Below are 17,679 nucleotides of genomic sequence, written 5' to 3'. Positions count from 1 at the left end.
TCTAGTCAGACATTTCTTCCACATATTCAAAATGGCTTCAGATATTACCCTGTTATAATTTTCATAAAAAAGATATTTATGTAATAATTTTGGAGATCCATCCTCAACTATAAGTCCCAATCCTAACATGTGAAAATTAAAATCACAATAAATACCTCAATTATCAGGAACACAGTCAGAACCAGAACTTCAACTTGAAGGATAGAGATCCAAGTTTAGATTCCATGGGCCTCTAATGATAATGTATATAAGTCTATCTTTAAATCAATGTAAAACTTAGGCTGAGAAAATAAAAGTCTCCCACAAATTATTATTTAAAAAAAAAAAAAAAAAAAAAAAAACAGTTCCAGGAGTTCCCGTTATGGCACAGTGGGTTAAGAATCTGACTTCGGCAGCCTGAGTCACCTCAGAGGTATGGCGCAGTGGGTTAAAGGATCGGGCATTGCTGCAGCTGCAGTGTAGCTTGCAGCTGCAGCGTAGCTTGCAGCTGCAGCTTGGATTCAACCCCTGGCCTGGGAACTTTCACAAACCATGGGTGCAGCCATACATTAAGAAGAAGTAAAAAAAAAAATTCCAAATCTGGAAATGGCTTAGACTTAAATGGAAAAACACTTTCACCAAAACAGGTAATTTAATTTAACTGGACAATAATCAGGCTTTGGGAGCGGCACATCCAAAAAGTAAAAAAGAAAATTCCCTCAACAGCAGTATTTGAGAACTATTATTAATGACAGCTTATTTATCAAGTAACCAATTCAACAAATTTAGCCATTTGCTGGCCTAAAATAAAATTCTTTACTTAGAGGATGGAATCGTTTTATTACATTTTCTGATATAATTTTAATAATTCTCTTCCTCTGAACTTCCTAACCTCATGAAAGAGAAATGAAATAGGAAAGGGGGAGGAAGCAAAAAAGGGAGGGAAGAGGAGAGAAAAATTCAGGTATTAGAAGGGGACACTGAGGACTGATACACTGTATCTGTAAAGAGAGGAAGAAAAATAAAGGAAGAATAAAAACAAACAAAAGTCTGCAAAAAGGATTAGGGCCAGCAGGTGAAGATTAAAGATACCTTCTTCACAGATCTTAATCATGCAACGGTATTAGCATAACAGAATAGTGCAGTAGCAGCTTTTGATAGCAATGAATCCTCAGAAAATACATATAGTTAAGCTTCAGCTTTTTTTGGAAATCAACTTACATACACAATTATAAATCTTAAAACATTTAGCCAAAATATGTACAAAAAACTAAATAAAAGTGAGATCAAGAAATATAGCAGCAGTAACCATAAAGGCTTAGAACTAGTGACACTGAATTCTTTATTTAAAAAAAAATTTCTTTTAAACACACAGTACCTCCTCTTCTTTTCTATTTTTAGGAAGAAGCTTTAACAAGTTTTGAATATCTCAATTCTCAAAAACAATAGGCTTTTTTAAAAATAAGACTTGATTACCAGAAACAAGTAATATGTAGTTACATACCATTTTCATATCATTACTCATTTCCATTATTTGTCGGTTCATTTTTGATGCAAACTGGGAACAATTAAGCAGTCACTAGATACCTGTTTTAGAATCTGAAGAAATTATTATCCACCACAGGAATCTAATGATATGTATTTTTGCATGTAGTTAAAACTTCAGAAGGGAAAAAGTAATAAACTATTCCAGTTACTTTATACCAAATATTTATATGCCTAGTCAAAACAGTAAGGATTAAGATCATTTTCCAGATGAACTGTATGTATATAAAAGCCATTTTTAGCATTTTCTTCTGTGGATTAAAAAAAAATCTTATTCCCCTGTTAGCTAAAAAGGAGGAATTTGTACAAGTCCCTTAGAGATGAATATTAAATCCCTTAAGAGGACAGCCATAAAATTTGTTTTTAAAAATTTATCTTAAAAAACTGAAAACCATTTCTCTCTTTAAAATCTATGGCATTAATTACCTACTTGACATATATATATTTTTTTTCTTTCTGAAAGGGCACCAAGTTCATGATCTAAGCATGCAAAATAAGAAACTGAATATATCGCTGCCTTAACAGAATTTGGCAAACCAGAAGAATGGCCTTAAAATAAATAAATAAATAAATAAAAAAGAAGAGCGTACGTATTGTCTAAATCTGAAGGTATAATTCTGTAGACCTAAGGGGCAGGCGGCGCCCCACAGAGGGTAGGCAGGGAACAGAGAAGTAGCATTTTCCTATTTACACATTCTTGGTATTCTGGTTGTCATTCAACAACACATTACAGAGAAATAGCTTTTTATTCTTACATAGCTGTTAACTGCCTTCTCTAGAGCCATGTCTCAGGTAAACATCTTATGTCTCTGAATAATGCAACTCACATTTTAAATTAATTAAATCTAAGTGCACAGGAGTTTTCAATGATTTCCTAAATTCAAGGAAGTGATGCATAAGGTGTTATCAGACTGCAGATTTTGAATAGTTGCTGCTTCTAAATTTGACGATATTTCATCCTATCTTCTTCTTAAACCATAAAATGTACCAAAATGATTTGGCTTTCCTTTACTTTCCTCTGCATCATTTTAATGTATTGTATGGTATCTCTACGTAGAGAGAGAGGTATGTTCAAAAATACTATCATTCATATTAAAAAACTGAATTGAGGCTATATAGGACCTATTAATCTATACTAGAGCATTGTTAATCTTTGACCTGGTATATTAATTCCTTTGGTGAATAAATGTCACAGGTCATTTCTTTAAAAAAGGATTTTAGTAAGAGGACCAGCAGTATGGAGAGAGAGCCCCCACCCCCACCCCAGAAAATGTTCTAGTCAATCAGTAGTTTAGAGCAGTTGTGTAAAATATGAAAAATACATAATTTACAGCTGCAATTTTCATATTAAAAAGCAGTTAAAAACTAAGAGTAGTTTCAAAGCATTCCAAAAACACCCATTTTATGTCTTGTTTAAACTGCTCAACTATTATGATTGATAGAGACTACAGTGAGAACTTATGTATATCTAGTTGAGATAGAACAAAAATGTTTTCAATTTTAAACAGTGGTAGTTGATACCTAGCAGTAAAAACAGTGTCCACAATTTGGTGGCTGGCCATTGTTTAAAAATTTTTTTCAAGTTATTTCTACAGCAGACATATTTTTGAAGTCTACCCACCCCTGAGTTCAACAATTATACTTTGAGTGTAAAATTATATGCCCTTAATTAACATGTACAAAGCTACAAAATATCATCAATACAGAGATTAAAAACAATTTTTAAAATATTCTTTGCCAATTACTGATTGGATGGTTTTGCTGGGGTACATATTTCAAACCATTTAGTCAACTGGCTTTTGTTTTTAAGCCCAAACTGATTCATATATTCACTGTAGGATATGTCAAAAAGAGTGCAACAATAGGCATTAGTAAAAATAACATTGTAGTAGAAACAGATTTTGCATATGTGAAAAGGTAATTTATAAAATACATTAATCGCTTTTTAAAAAGAGAACCTAGTTGCAGATTCATTAACTTACATGGTACTGAGAACTGGACCTTTCAAACAATTTTTTTTTTCTATAGAAAAATGTTATCTAGCTGTAAGCAAAGTCTTAAATAACAGAAAGAAAAAAAAAAAAAATCCCTCCAGAAAAAAAAACGGTATGGTCGTGTGAGACAAATAAGCAAACAAACCATTCTATAGTGTACTTTTGCCTAAATTTTAAAATAAAAATGTCCACACTCTTTTGTTAAAACATTAAGCCTCTGTCAAAAATGTATTTCTTATTTTAGGGTACAGGATTGAAGGACAAGATGATACTTACAAGTAAGGAAAATTTACAAGAAAAAAACTTGACAGAAGTTCTTCAATTAAAGTATTGTAACATTCAAACTTGACTTAAAACGTAACAAAAGAAACAAAATTGCAAACAAAAATGTTTATGGATTTTCCAAACATAAATAAATGAAATAGTGTTTAGCAGTAGGGCTCATGCTGATGGCTAGCAGGAAGTAACAGAGTGTAATCTACTTGGAAAAAATCATTAATGTACAAATAACAAGCCCAAATTATGGACTGCAGCAGTTTAATCATCACTGCCATTTTCCTTACTTCCAAAATAAAGCCTTGATTAAACCATTCATACCCTATATTACTCATACCTTGACTTCAGAGATTGAGGAACTATATACAACAAATGAATTTATTTTCACCATAGGGATAACATATTGTACCTCTCTGCCAATGTTACTTGAAAACTGTCCATGTCAAAACAATTTGACAGCAGATATAAACAATTCAATAAATACGCAATGATCTTTCATTACAGTCCTTTAAAGACGCATGTTAATTCATGCTGTTAACCTTAGGTTCACAGTGCATAGAAACCAAATATAAACAGTTGGGGTGACTTTCAAGGTAATGTTGGATCCCTCACTTTATTTATAATCCCATTCTAACCAATAAGTTCATTTCATAGGCCCTATCATGCATTAATCACTGGGTGGCAGGAGTTAATGAAAATTTTTCCTGTTACAACGTCCATTGCCGGCAATGAACGTCCCCAAACCGCCAAAGAAGTCAATGTTATTGCACAATACATGAGGACCTGGAACTTTTCCAAAAGCTTAAAAAAATAAAAATAAAAAATGGAATTATATTTGACATTTCCTGACACCTGCATTAATACTGTATGACTAATAAAGCATGTCAGTTGCCTGGACTGAACCAGCGATCAACATGCGCCCAGAATGCACACGAGTAAAAATGCAGTAAAAGGAAGTAGTCTTCATTGCCTATAGGTCACTTCCAGTCAAAGGTTAAAGTTCAAAGACTGAATGATCAAAGTGCTCTTTTTCTCAGTAGGACTATCTTCTGCTAGGAGGATGATAACAGTGGCATCAACAAGTATCATCTTTAAGAAAAGGAGAAAAAAGATAATTAAAAAAGTTAAGCATGCATAAGTAAAATCTACAAGTTAGTCTAATACAGAAATAATTTCAAGTAGCAAGAAGAACATGGTTTACATTTCTGACTTGTCTCCCCTGATCCCTGCAAATAAAAAGACCAATTTGTGTTCAAGTATATAGTGAAAGATACATCAAGTTCTATTCTTTTAAGGATTTGTAGTTCACACAAATCTTAAAATGATATTATTATTAGTATGTTAGGTCTGTTTAAAATAATAAATTGATACATGTTAGCACATATTCAGGATTTATCAGTCATAAGAGAATTCTTCAGTGGGTAACAATTTAAAAATATAATGAGACAGAAAGTAAACTCCTGACCAACACTGTCATGCTACTTAATACAACTCATGTTTAAGTCTTTGAAGGAAGTAACTTCACAAATGAGGTACAATCTCTAAATCAATAGTAATTTGATTGTCACTAATCAAATTATTAATTAGTTCTTCAAAAATAAGTTCTCAGCAAGTACACCTACATAACAAAGGAGGTCATTAAAAACAATTCCACAGAATTATTTAATAATGCCTTCTGACAGACTCAATATATATTTACGTAACACATAATTTGAGGGGTTCATGACTTATTTTACAAAATTTACTTTACGAAACATATCTGAAGGATTTTGAGGACTGGTTATTCTGACTAGTGACAAAAAGTTGTGAAAACTCTCAAGGAGAAAATCTGAAAAACTGGCTGAAACGTTTAACACAAACCATCCTATTTGAGGATCAATATGCTAATAAGGGAGTTCCCGTCGTGGAGCAGTGGTTAACGAATCTGACTAGGAACCATAAGGTTGCGGGTTTGGTCCCTGCCCTTGCTCAGTGGGTTAACGATCCGGCGTTGCCGTGAGCTGTGGTGTAGGTCGCAGACGCGGCTCGGATCCCGCGTTGCTGTGGCTCTGGTGTAGGCCGGTGGCTACAGCTCCGATTCAACCCCTAGCCTGGGAACCTCCATATGCCACAGGAGCGGCCCAAGAAATAGCAAAAAAAAAGACCAAAAAAAAAAAAAATGCTAATAAGAATTCCCATTCATAAAGACTAAGAGTTAAAAAGCAGCAAATCTGATTTCCATGCTGAGTAAATTGGCAGAATATTCCATGATCCTATACCCTAAGAATATAAAGGGTGAAACAGATTAAATTTTAAAAATAAACCATACCTAAATCATTAGAATCCCTTAAATAAATAAATAAGAACATTTTTAAGAAAGGAAGGCAAGTAAACAGTTTACAGCCTCTAAGAGTCACATTAAAGTATGTTTCTTAAATGACTGTGAATCTTGGAATAAAGGAGACTATATCTGCCATGGATCAGAATAAGCTTAAGAGTATGAAGAGGTTCTCTGAAACATCACTTCTCCAATAGAGATGACAGTAGGGTCCTTGAAATTAGTTTAAAAACTAATTACATTTAAACCTCGAAAGCTCAGAGATGGCACTAAACTTTACTTACTATGTCAAACTAGTGGGGATAAACTTTAGTACTGTACACATGACAATGATTCAATAAGAAAAGTGTCACATAAAATCCAACTTGAAGATAATGCACCTACATAACTACCAATACGCTTTTGTCTCCAAAAACACATTTCCTTTGATAGGTGGTACCATCAATGTAAATACCCACCTTCAGTCAGATGGTAAAAGAAAGTTAGGACTAACCAACTACCACATGCTTGGAATCCCCTATCTTTGAAGAGATAAACTTATTAAATAAATATATGCTAAAGATGGATTTTAATTCTCTGTGGTAGTTGGACCCACAGGGACTGAAACATCACATATCCATGACGGCTACATGTAATAAAGAATCAATTAGTAATAGTTTAGTATGGAGACAGGTATAAGCCAAACCCATGTCCACCTTTTCCCTAAATAAGAAGGGCATCACTAATAAGCAAAAAGCTCATTTGTTAGTAGAAGGTTTCCTAGCTACACGATGAGGATTACTGGATACCAGGACTGGCTTCCAAAGAAACTGTTAAGAGTAAACCTATCTTGGATCAAGACAAATACAGGTCTATAAGAGGTGGTGGGAGAACAATATATTTAACCACTTGGCTAAAGTATCTGTGGCAAGATGATGACCTGAAAAAAAAAAACAACACAATAACCACCTATTTTTTTTCTGGAACTGCAGAAGCCCCTACTAAAATTATACTCTCAAATATAATATAGAAATTACCAGTTCCAAAGAGTGACACCTACCACTGCTAATTTCACTGGGCTTCTGGGAAGTGTACATAAGCAAGAACTATACTAAAAGAAGAAGGTCATTTAATTTCCCCCAAAGTATTAAAAATCATCACATTATACTGATAAGTATATCCCAGCATATTCCCAGAGACACAAGACTAGAAAAAACAGAACAGAGTCAGAGGTCAATAGATGTGAAAGTCAGATGCTACCTCTAAGAAAATAAATCTTTACAGTTAGGTTTGTGTTTCAACAGTGTAATGAGAGAATTAAGTTTTCCTTTGATAAACTGATTCAAGAAAGATTACACAGTAGAGAAGAGTACAGCTATTCTGCAGGAAACAAAGGGCAAAGTGAAAATATGGACTCAGTAACTTAGAAAGTGGTTTTGTAACCCTAAAAGGTAGTACAAATCAAAAGGTGGGTAAACCTATGGACAACTAGTAGGCAGGGAGAAAAGAAGTTTGTTCACACTGGTCTGACACAATTTTGTGTTCCAGGTCCCTTTACAATCCTACAGGAAATGTTCCAGCTAAAGGGAACCAGAATGTAGCCCATAGTTTTATAAAAAAAGATATTCCCCTACTTATCCCAAGATTACAATTTCATCAGTTTAGATATTAGGACATAATATCTAAACATTATGCCAATTTAGTTCCTGTAAGTCTAGTTTTCTGGAGCCAATACTCAATAGTTGTCCCAAACTATAATGTTCAATTCTCTGTCACCTTAAGGAAAGTGCTTCAGGAACTACAAATCTGTGCTCCCATGTGTGAAAAGCACTCATTTATGGAACTAAGTTGAATACGTTTAATACTGATCCTAGGAAATGGATATTATTAATGGACTGGCTATCTCACTGAAATATTTTTATGATATTTATACAAATAGAATTTTTATCTTTTTTAAGAACAATTATGTCTGCTTTATGATACAGAACTTTGAGGTTCATTTATTTAGTGCATAAATAAATGAGGTTCCTTTATTTATGCACTAAACTGGATACCAATCTGTTTTCTAAGGAAGACTGTAGACCTGAATCAGAGGTAAGTTCCCTTTCCTATGCTCAGATGAGTTGTCTTATTCAAATACCTATTTTGGTTAGGGCACTTTATTTTTTTAACCCTATACTCAGCTCAACTGACTTTTCAAAGCAAATGGATCTCCACCTTAACTGGCAACACAGAATATTTGCACTCCAATGCAGATAGGACCTTAATTCCCAAGTGAACAGAAACTGTAAGAGTTCTGGAAAGTAGAGCTTCCAGTAATTAACAATAAGGAATATGTATTCACATACTTTTTAAAAAATTGAAGCATAGATGACTTACAATGTTGTGCCAATTTCTGCTGTAATCAATGACTTTTTACTCTGTAATAAGTTACTGTGTGCTAGAAAAGAACCTTCAGAGAAATGCAATAAATGGTGAGATGTATTTATAAAAAGACAGTGGGGTAACAGCGACTGGCCTAATTTTCAAAGTATGCCAGCAATGTGGAAAATCACAAATCTAAACTCGAGAGAGGCTTTTTTCCAAGAACCCAACACTGGTATCTGACTCAAATGTGGTGTGTGAGCTAAGTTTTCCTCTTATAAAATCTCTAGGAGATCGACTCAATTTCAGATTTGTTATTTTCCATTAATAATGCCTTCATCCTACATTCTGGAAGCCGCCTCTGAAGTACACAAGTATCAGCAATCTGAGCTAGAACCTCACTTGGCTCTTTGATTACAACCAACCAAAATGCTGACCCATGCTGACCCAAGTAGGTTGGTTAGCACCATGTAGAAAGGCTGTGGAGCTTGACACCTGAGGCCTATGATTCTGCTTGGTTTCCAGAAATTAAATATTAAGTGTTTCAGTGAGTTCTTCCAACTCCCAGCAAGTCTTTGCTCTCTGATCTTTCTGTTTAGTTTTGCCGGTCACATCAGGACATTGATCTGACCTTGTAACCCTTCAGAATTAGATGATGGGAAGAAATAACAAGAGTCCATATTTCCTGATAACTGGCATTATAAGGAGAACATAATCAATGAAGATCTTTTGGAACTAAAGTGGCTAAGCAAAAAAATATAAACTGAAATTTCAAGAGTTCCAAAACAAAGCTGAGGTGATTCTGCTCTTTGAGTGAGTACAATTACCTTTTTGATTAAGATTTTCCAAATTCAACTATAGTGACAAGGTGGGCTATTTTTCATATTGCTTGCAACTGTTATTGTGAAATGTATAAAGGAGAATATACAGTACATGGCTGAAATGCTTCATCTTTGTAAAGGTAAAATTCAGGAAGAGTCCCTGTACCCAGCCACCCGGATGACAGAGCAGGTGTTCAATCATCTCAAAGTTTAATGTTACCCTTCCTTGATTTCGTAGGACGCTTACTCATGGAGCAAAATTGTCCATTTAAGGGAGAGTGTGGGAAAGGAATGATTCAGGCACGCACGGTTCAAGCAGGAGCAGAAAACATATTAAGAACGATCACTGTAAATCAATGAACTGAGGATGTTTTATACCTGGGACAGGACACTAAGCAAGGATAGACATGATTTAGTTGAATTAGAATCAGGTGCCTTGTAAAAATGGCTAATTTGTATGGAGGGGTACTTTTAATCTGTTTATTGGACATGGAATTCCTATGCAAACCCTGTACTACTTTACATTAAAAGGTTAATATAATTTTTTTTTTTTGTCTTTTTAGGGTGTACCTATGGCATATGGAGGTTCCCAGGCTAGGGGTCTAACTGGAGCTACAGCTGCCAGCCTACACCACAGCCACAGAAATGCCAGATCCGAGCCACATCTGTGACCTACACCACAGTTCATGGCAACGCTGGATCCTTAACCCACTGATTGAGGCCAGGGATCGAACCTGCAACCTCATGGTTCCTAGTCAGATTCGTTTCTGCTGTGCCACAATGGGAACTCCCAGATTAATTTAATTTGAAAAGCCTCTTTTCTTACTACTTCTTGGCTAGCTTGGAGATGACCCAAACTCAAACTTTAAAAATTATTAACTATGAAAAATGACGTCTATCTACTCTATTCTAAAGAATTTTTATATATTTCTAGTTTTACTATGCAACTTTTCCTCATTCTCATTCAAAAGCAGGTAATTAGGAATTCTGGAAGTATTCTTAAGTAAAGGACTTCTCATTAGTTTTTTTAAACAATACAAGGCAGCATCAGAGGGCTTAAAACATGATTATCTTTTTAAAATTTCCCTACTAGGGAATATGGAAGGGAAAAAAACAGATACTAACAATGGGGTGGGACAGAGTGGCAGAGAAGACTGTACTTTCAAAATACACGTATTTTGAAAATTCCATCACTCCAAGACAATTTCTTCTCAAGTTTAACAATAACCTTAAAGTGGTTTTAAAGCACTGTGGGCAAGACAGTGGGGGAATTTATTATTAGCGAAGTTGGGTCTGAAAGAGAATGAACCACTGTCTTGAGAATTTTGACATTTTAAAGCATGTTTGATTTAATTGTGTTTGTCAACATTTCTTACTGACTAACCTTAATTTTTGATGAATTTGAGAACTTGATAAGGTAAAGGGGACTGTGACAGTCAAGAAATGATTTTGGGGTTGGTTTGGGTTTTTTTTTTTTTTTTTTTTGGCTTTTTGGCTTTTTAGGCTTCATCCATGGCATATACAGAGGTTCCCAGACTAGAAGTCGAATCAGTGCTATAGCCGCTGGCCTACACCACAGCAACACCAGGTCTGAGCCGCATCTGCAACCTACACCACAGCTCACGGCAATGCTGGATCCTTAACCCGCTGAGCGAGGCCAGGGATTGAACCTGTGTCCTCATGGATACTAGCCAGATTTGTTTCCACTGAACCATGATGGGAACTCCAAGAAATGATTTTTTATTTTTGAAAAGGTTCTTTGTAAAGACACAGAGGGAACAGACAGCTTAAGTGTCTGCAGTGCTGGAGGAGGAGAGTAAAGGGTAGAATAAAGCAGTGTTTTTGTATTTGCTGGTGGTAACAGTGTCCTCCTTTAAGGAAGCAAAAGTCAAGAGGCGAGAAAAGGAGGAGAAGTCAGCAGTGTAAACTGAAGGGCCATTTAATTAATGTGGGGTCTTCTTTAGTTTTAGTGGACCTTCAGCATCCAGAAAGAAATCCCACTGGAAACTTGTCCTTATAAAAGGATCTAAGAATCCATGAAACAAGAGTTATCAAGTGACCGGCTGCCTCAGAATTATTTGGGGATATCTTAAAAAGTAAAACCAGCATTCTGGCACAATAACAACGTTTACATTAGATGCCTTAAAAGAGGAAGCAATCAACGAGGCGTTGGTGAGGAGAGCTTCCAAGAAGAGTGGAAGGACTAATTCCAGGCAAATGGCACAAGTGGAAACAACAGAGGACGAGGAATGGAGAGGATGTCATAATTAATGGTTCACGGAATAGTTCAGGCATAAAACATTTTTTGTATCACAGATGATTTTCTTAGGATAGATTCTCAGATGTTTAGCAACTAAGACAAGAGGTTTGATGTTGAACTTTAAGCTTGTTAACTATTGCTGAACTGCTGCTTCCTTAAAGGACGACACTGCAGTACCAGCAAATATGAAAACAGTTGTATTCTACCCTTTACTCTCCTCCTCCAGCACTGCACTCATTTCATAAAACTCTTGTCAATTCAATATAGTTTCCGAATATTAAATTTGTAATTATTTTACCGTGAACTTTTTTGCCCATGCTTGTAATTAATTCATTCTTAAGCAATTATTAGAAATGGCCTTTATTTTCAATAAGTTATGTTTTTCAACTTTTCTTTTTAAACTTTATATTGACCGTGTTTTGAGGTTCTTCCATGCTTTTACCAAAGGTTTAAATCCTCATATAACTAAATGTTTAATCTGTGATTCTTTTTAAGTTCAGAAATGCTTCCTCCAGAGTTGATACCCAACTTTTTTTTTTCTTTTCTGGCCGCACCTGCAGCATATGGACGTTCCCGGTGCCAGGGATCAAATCAGAGCTGCAGCTGCAAGCTATGCCACAGCTGTAGCAATGCCGGATCCTTAATCCTTTGCACAAAGCCAAGGATTGAACCCATGCTGTCAAAGAGACAATGCTGGATCCTTAACCCACTGTGCCACAGTGGGAACTACCAATACCCAACTTTTAAAAAATTCTTTTTCTGTAGATTTTTTGAAATGCTTAATTCAATCCAAAGAAAGTATTTTCCACATGAAGGAAAAAGGTAAATTTTTCTTTCTCAAAATGGTTGCCAATTTTCTTTTTTTGTCTTTTTGAAGGCCACATCCATGGCATATGGAGGTTCCCAGGCTAGGGGTTTAATTGGAGCTGCAGCTGCCAGCCTACGCCACAGCCACGCAAGATCTGAGCCACATATGCAACCTACACCACAGCTCATGACAACACCAGATCCTTAACCCACAGGGATCGAACGCGAAACCTCACGGTTCCTAGTTGGATTCGTTTCCGCTGCGCCACAACGGGAACTCCTCTTTTTCCTTTATCTTTTTCTGAATTCTCACATTTACTTCTTAAAAAAAAAAAAAAAAATTCTTTTATATTATTTTCCCTCATGGTCTATCCCAGGAGATTGGCTATAGTTCCCTGTGCTATACAGTAGGACTTATTGTTTATCCATCCTAAACATAATAGTTTGCACCTACTAACCCCAAACTCCCAGTCCATCCCACTCTCTCCCCCTCCCCCTTGGCAGCCACAAGTCTCTTCTCTATGTCTGTGAGTCTATTTCTGTTTCATAGGTGGGTTCATTTGTGCCATATTTTAGATACAACATATAAGTGATATCAGAGAGTTCCCGTCGTGGCACAGCAGAAACTAATCCGACTAGGAACCATGAGGTTACAGGTTCAGTCCCTGGCCTCGTTCAGTGGGTTAAGGATCCAGTGTTGCCATGAGCTGTGGTGTAGATCACAGACGTGGCTCAGATTCAGCGTTGCTGTGGCTGTGGCACAGACCGGCAGCTGTAGCTCTGATTTGACCCCTAGCCTGGGAACTTCCGTGTGCCGTGGGTGCAGCCTTAAAAAGCAACAACAACAACAACAAAAAAGTGACATCATATGGTATTTGTCTTTCTCTGACTTATTTCACTCAGTATGATAATCTCTAGGTCCATCCATATTGCTGTAAATGGCATTATTTCTGTTTTGTTTTGGTTTTTTATGGCTGAGTAGTATTTACTGCATACATGTACCACATCTTCTTAATCCATTCATCTGTTGATGGACAATGTAGGTTGTTTCCATGTCTTGGCTATTATGAATAGTGCTGCTATGAACACAGGGGTGAATTTATCTTTTTCAATTATAGTTTTGTCTGGATATATACCAAGGGGTGGGATTGCTAGATCATATGCAGTTTTATTTTTGGTCTTCTGAGAAATTTCCATACTGTTTCCCATAATGGTTGTAGGCTGCCAATTTTTTAATAGTATTACTTAATAATTTTCCTTCTTCTCACAGTGACACCTTATTTATCATATATTCAGATCTTATACAAAAAGGCCTAGAGAGAAGTAACTGTATTTCAGTGACCATTCTTGCATTAGTACCTTTTGGTGTTTGGTAGACTTTTCCTTCATTATCCTTTAATTCGAAATTCAAACTGTTCTTCTCATCTTTTTTCCAAATCTACCAGGCACCCACTCTATCATTCTACTAAATTTTTACTAAATTACATTAAACCTATAATTTGTAAAGGATATACAATTTTATGATACCTTAAAATATTTTAAAAACAATTTCATGGTTTCTCATAAGAGCATCTGTATTTTTGTCACAGCTCTCGAAAGTTTTGTCATTTCTTCTTCTAGGTCATCTGTACTTCTCATTACCCATTATCTGAAATACTTATTTTTCTGTGGTTCTTAGGAATGTCATTCTTCTTTCACTGTGTTTTCTAACGTATATATGCTGGTATGGTGCTCCTGGATTAACTCTAGTCATCTTTTATCTCAAAACTTCAGAGAACTCTTAGAATTAAAGTTTTTAATTGACTCTAACTGAGGTAACAGAAGGTTTCACACTGGATAGAAATGTGAGGAGGAAGGGTCATATTCTTATTCATTAGTTCTGTCAGTTCTAATTTCTTAATAAGATAACACCAAAAGGGAAACAAAGGAAATGTTCTATGTACACAAAAATCACATGGAGCAGTTTTTGTTCACCAGCCTCAAAAAGTGTATTGAAAAATGTAAACTTTTTGTTTTTAATTTCAAATACCTCTTTGGAGAAGCAGTAAGGTCAGTTTAGAAAAGATGCTAGCAGCCTTCAATTACAAAGCTACCATCACCCAACAAAAACAATAGAAATTAATATATTGAGAATAATGTATTCCTAAAACTACAAGCAGTAGAACCTCAACTTTTTTCAGGAACAACTATTACAACAGGAAGAGCTTTCTTTAATCTCTAACATATGATCCCCCACCCTAAGAACAGTACCACAACTGAGTATATAAGGCATCATAGCTTCCATTTCAAATAACAGGTTTCCCAACAGCTGGTTCTAATTTGATCAGAAGACTATTAAGCACTTCTTTTTTTGTAATAAAATGGTAGAGCAGAATGTTAAAGCAATTTTACTTGTGCAGTAGCCATGATTTTGTGTCCCATTAAAAATCTAGTCTAGGGAGTTCCCGTTGTGGTGTAGCGGAAATGAATGCGACTAGTATACATGAGGATGCAGTTCGATCCCTGGCCTCACTCAGTGGGTTAAGGATCTCTGGCATTGCTGTGGCTGTGGTGTAGGCCAGCAGCTGGGACTCCAATTCAACCCCTAGCCTGGGAAATTCCATACGCCACAGGTTCAGCCCTGAAAAGAAAAGAAAAAAAAAAAAAAAAAATCTAGTCTAACTTATCTAATATCTTAAACTATTTTAAAGATTCATCTCCATATTACAAAAATACAGCATCAATTATACATTCCCCCTTTTTCCCGAGCAAGCAGCTAAATAATCTTTCAAACTAAAATACTAAAATGTTATCATTCTAAAATAAAACTGCTTACCATGATACCACCATTTTGTTTTCTTTGGATTCTTGTTACATGTTCGAACATAAAAAGAATTATCTGGTGGTCGTCTCTGAAACCAAAAAGAATTTTAAATAGATAAGAAGTTGTAAAATAGAAAACACAAGGGGGAGATAGTTTTAATAAAAGCTTTAGCAAAACTGTTACAGAATACCTAAGAAACAATATGACATAACTGAAAGAATATATTCCAGGAAATGTACAATCTTGACACTGAAATTGTTGAGAAAAAAAACAAAAACAGGCATGTGCACATGTGGTTTGGGTTAGGTTCCAATGGGATGACTAGAGAATGACTATCGACCCAAAGAGGCGACATTAGGGTGCAAAGAATTTTGGTTTGGGGAGTTCCCTGGTGGTCAAGCAATTAAGGACTCTGTGTTGCCACTGCTTAAAAAAAAAGAAAAAACAAACAAACAAATTTTTGGTTTCACTTACCTCCATAGAAATAATTTAATAATTACTTTCGTGAGCTAGTCAAAACAGAAAGTCTACCTATGTTTATCTAAGCAACTCTAGCAACTGATAAACCTTCATGAAAGATTAACTGTTTTCCTATAAAACAGTATCATCCAGGAGCAATCAAAGAATTCAGTTTCCAAAAAAGTACGTAGGAGGGAAGGGGGGGGTAAAGATATGCTGGCATTTCCGCTGTACAAATGCCCCACCTAACACAATATTAGAAGCATATGGCAGCTCTGTAAGGGAGTTACATCAGAAATAGTAATGCCTACAACACTGAAGACAGGTTATGGAAGAGAATTTTCTTGAAAACTGATGGATATTGATCAGGCACAAGATATATGTGCCCCTCCACAAAAATGTGGGAACACATCAAATTTATATTGAAGCCACAAGGGCAGGTTAGTAGACAATATGATTGGTCCAACCAAAAAGCAATGGTGAACAGAACCTCCTAAGTAGCAGGAAGGAAAATGGGCAGTCTATTTGGCACTTCTAAAACTCGTATCATGATGATGACCTAACCCTTATGAGCAATTCAACAAAAGGGAAGAGTAGAGCATAAGACATTAAATTATCCCAAGATTACCCTGTTGAGAAAATTAAGAGAAAATTCCTAAAAAATTATCATGAAATTAGATGCCTACTTCAAAGAACAGATGATGTGCTGTTGTCCTGCAAAATCGTAAGTTGTCTTCATGTGGAATAAACTGCTATTACTGTAACAAATAATTTCAAAATCTCATTTTATCTTTTTATTAGATCCCAATCTTAAAAAAAAAAAAAAAGGCGGAAAGAAAAAAAAATTCTATTTGCTTACATCAACAATCTAAGCAAATTGGTAAGTGATCAAGGAGATACAGTTCTTAAAAAAATAGCTATACAAAAAGACAGATTATCCAATTGTTTTAGGAATGGAATACAAGACAGAAAATCTGGACTATCTACATTACAAGGGCACCAAGAATAAAGGCTACGTTACTGAAAGGCCCTTGGTCGCAATATCAAAAATTATCTTTAATCTACTACCATAATGAATTTAAATGTTTTCAGCCTAGGGACCCATTCTTAGCAGAAGAAAAGTGGAATGAAAGAATTATGACTAAATAATGTCTATAGTAAAATTAAAATTTGTATTCAGGAGTTCCCGTCGTGGTGCAGTGGTTAACGAATCCGACTAGGAACCATGAGGTTGCGGGTTCAGTCCCTGCCCTTGCTCAGTGGGTTAACGATCCAGCGTTGCCGTGAGCTGTGGTGTAGGTTGCAGGCGCGGTGGCTTGGATCCAGCGTTGCTGTGGCTCTGGCGTAGGCCGGTGGCTACAGCTCTGATTAGACCCCTAGCCTGGGAACCTCCATATGCTGCCGCGGGAGCGGCCCAAGAAATGGCAAAAAGACAAAAAAAAAAAAAAAAAATTTGTATTCAGAGAGTTGAATATTAAAGTGAAACTCATAGAACCATGTCTACCACGGAATAAAATTCACTTGTTTTAATAGAAGAGCTTTCAGTGAATATTTAAAAGACTTTTTGGAGTTCCCATCGTGACTCAGTGGTTAACAAATCCAACTAGGAACCATGAGGCTATGGATTCGATCCCTGGCCTTGCTTAGTGGGTTAAGGATCCAGTGTTGCCGTGAGCTGTGGTGTAGGTCAAAGACGTGGCTCGGATCCCGCATTGCTGTGGCTCTGGCATAGGCCGGTGGCTACAGCTCCGATTAGACCCCTAGCCTGGGAACTTCCATATGCCGCAGGTGCGGCCCTAGAAAAATACAAAAACAAAAAACAAAACAAAACAAAGACTTTTTAACACTTATTTGGGGAGATCCCCTATGGCTTAGTGGATTAAGAATTGGGTGCTGTCACTGCATCGGCTTAGGTCTGCTGCTGTGGCATGGGTTGATATCTGACCCAGAAATTTCCACGTGCAGTAGGCCTGGCAAATCAATCAATCGATCGATCTTATTTGGAGCTAGATTCCCCTCAATGGCAAAGTAAGTTTCTCCTTCATCTAAGTAACCCGGTACCTAGCACAGCAACA

At 36.1% G+C, this 17,679-nt stretch overlaps 1 protein-coding gene across 1 annotated transcript in view; it reads right to left on the bottom strand.

The window, feature by feature from the left end:
• Nucleotides 1-4,038: 4,038 nt before the first annotated feature.
• UBE2W (ubiquitin conjugating enzyme E2 W) overlaps nt 4,039-17,679 on the bottom strand; it is a gene marked incomplete at its 5' end in the record, with an annotated part of 37,801 nt that continues 24,160 nt past the window's right edge. Inside the window, 2 exon segments of the mRNA NM_001243317.1 lie at nt 4,039-4,883; nt 15,158-15,233. Of these exon segments, the coding sequence (NP_001230246.1) occupies nt 4,870-4,883; nt 15,158-15,233 (90 nt within the window).

The sequence above is a fragment of the Sus scrofa genome, chromosome 4 (assembly GCF_054392235.1).
Source record: "Sus scrofa isolate SSC_HxYL_T2T_F1_AM1 chromosome 4, Sscrofa_HxYL_maternal_Yorkshire_Landrace_v2.0, whole genome shotgun sequence".
NCBI classification, from domain to species: domain Eukaryota; kingdom Metazoa; phylum Chordata; class Mammalia; order Artiodactyla; family Suidae; genus Sus; species Sus scrofa.
Note: the sequence above shows the minus strand (reverse complement) of the source record. Positions and strands in the feature narration are given on the sequence as shown.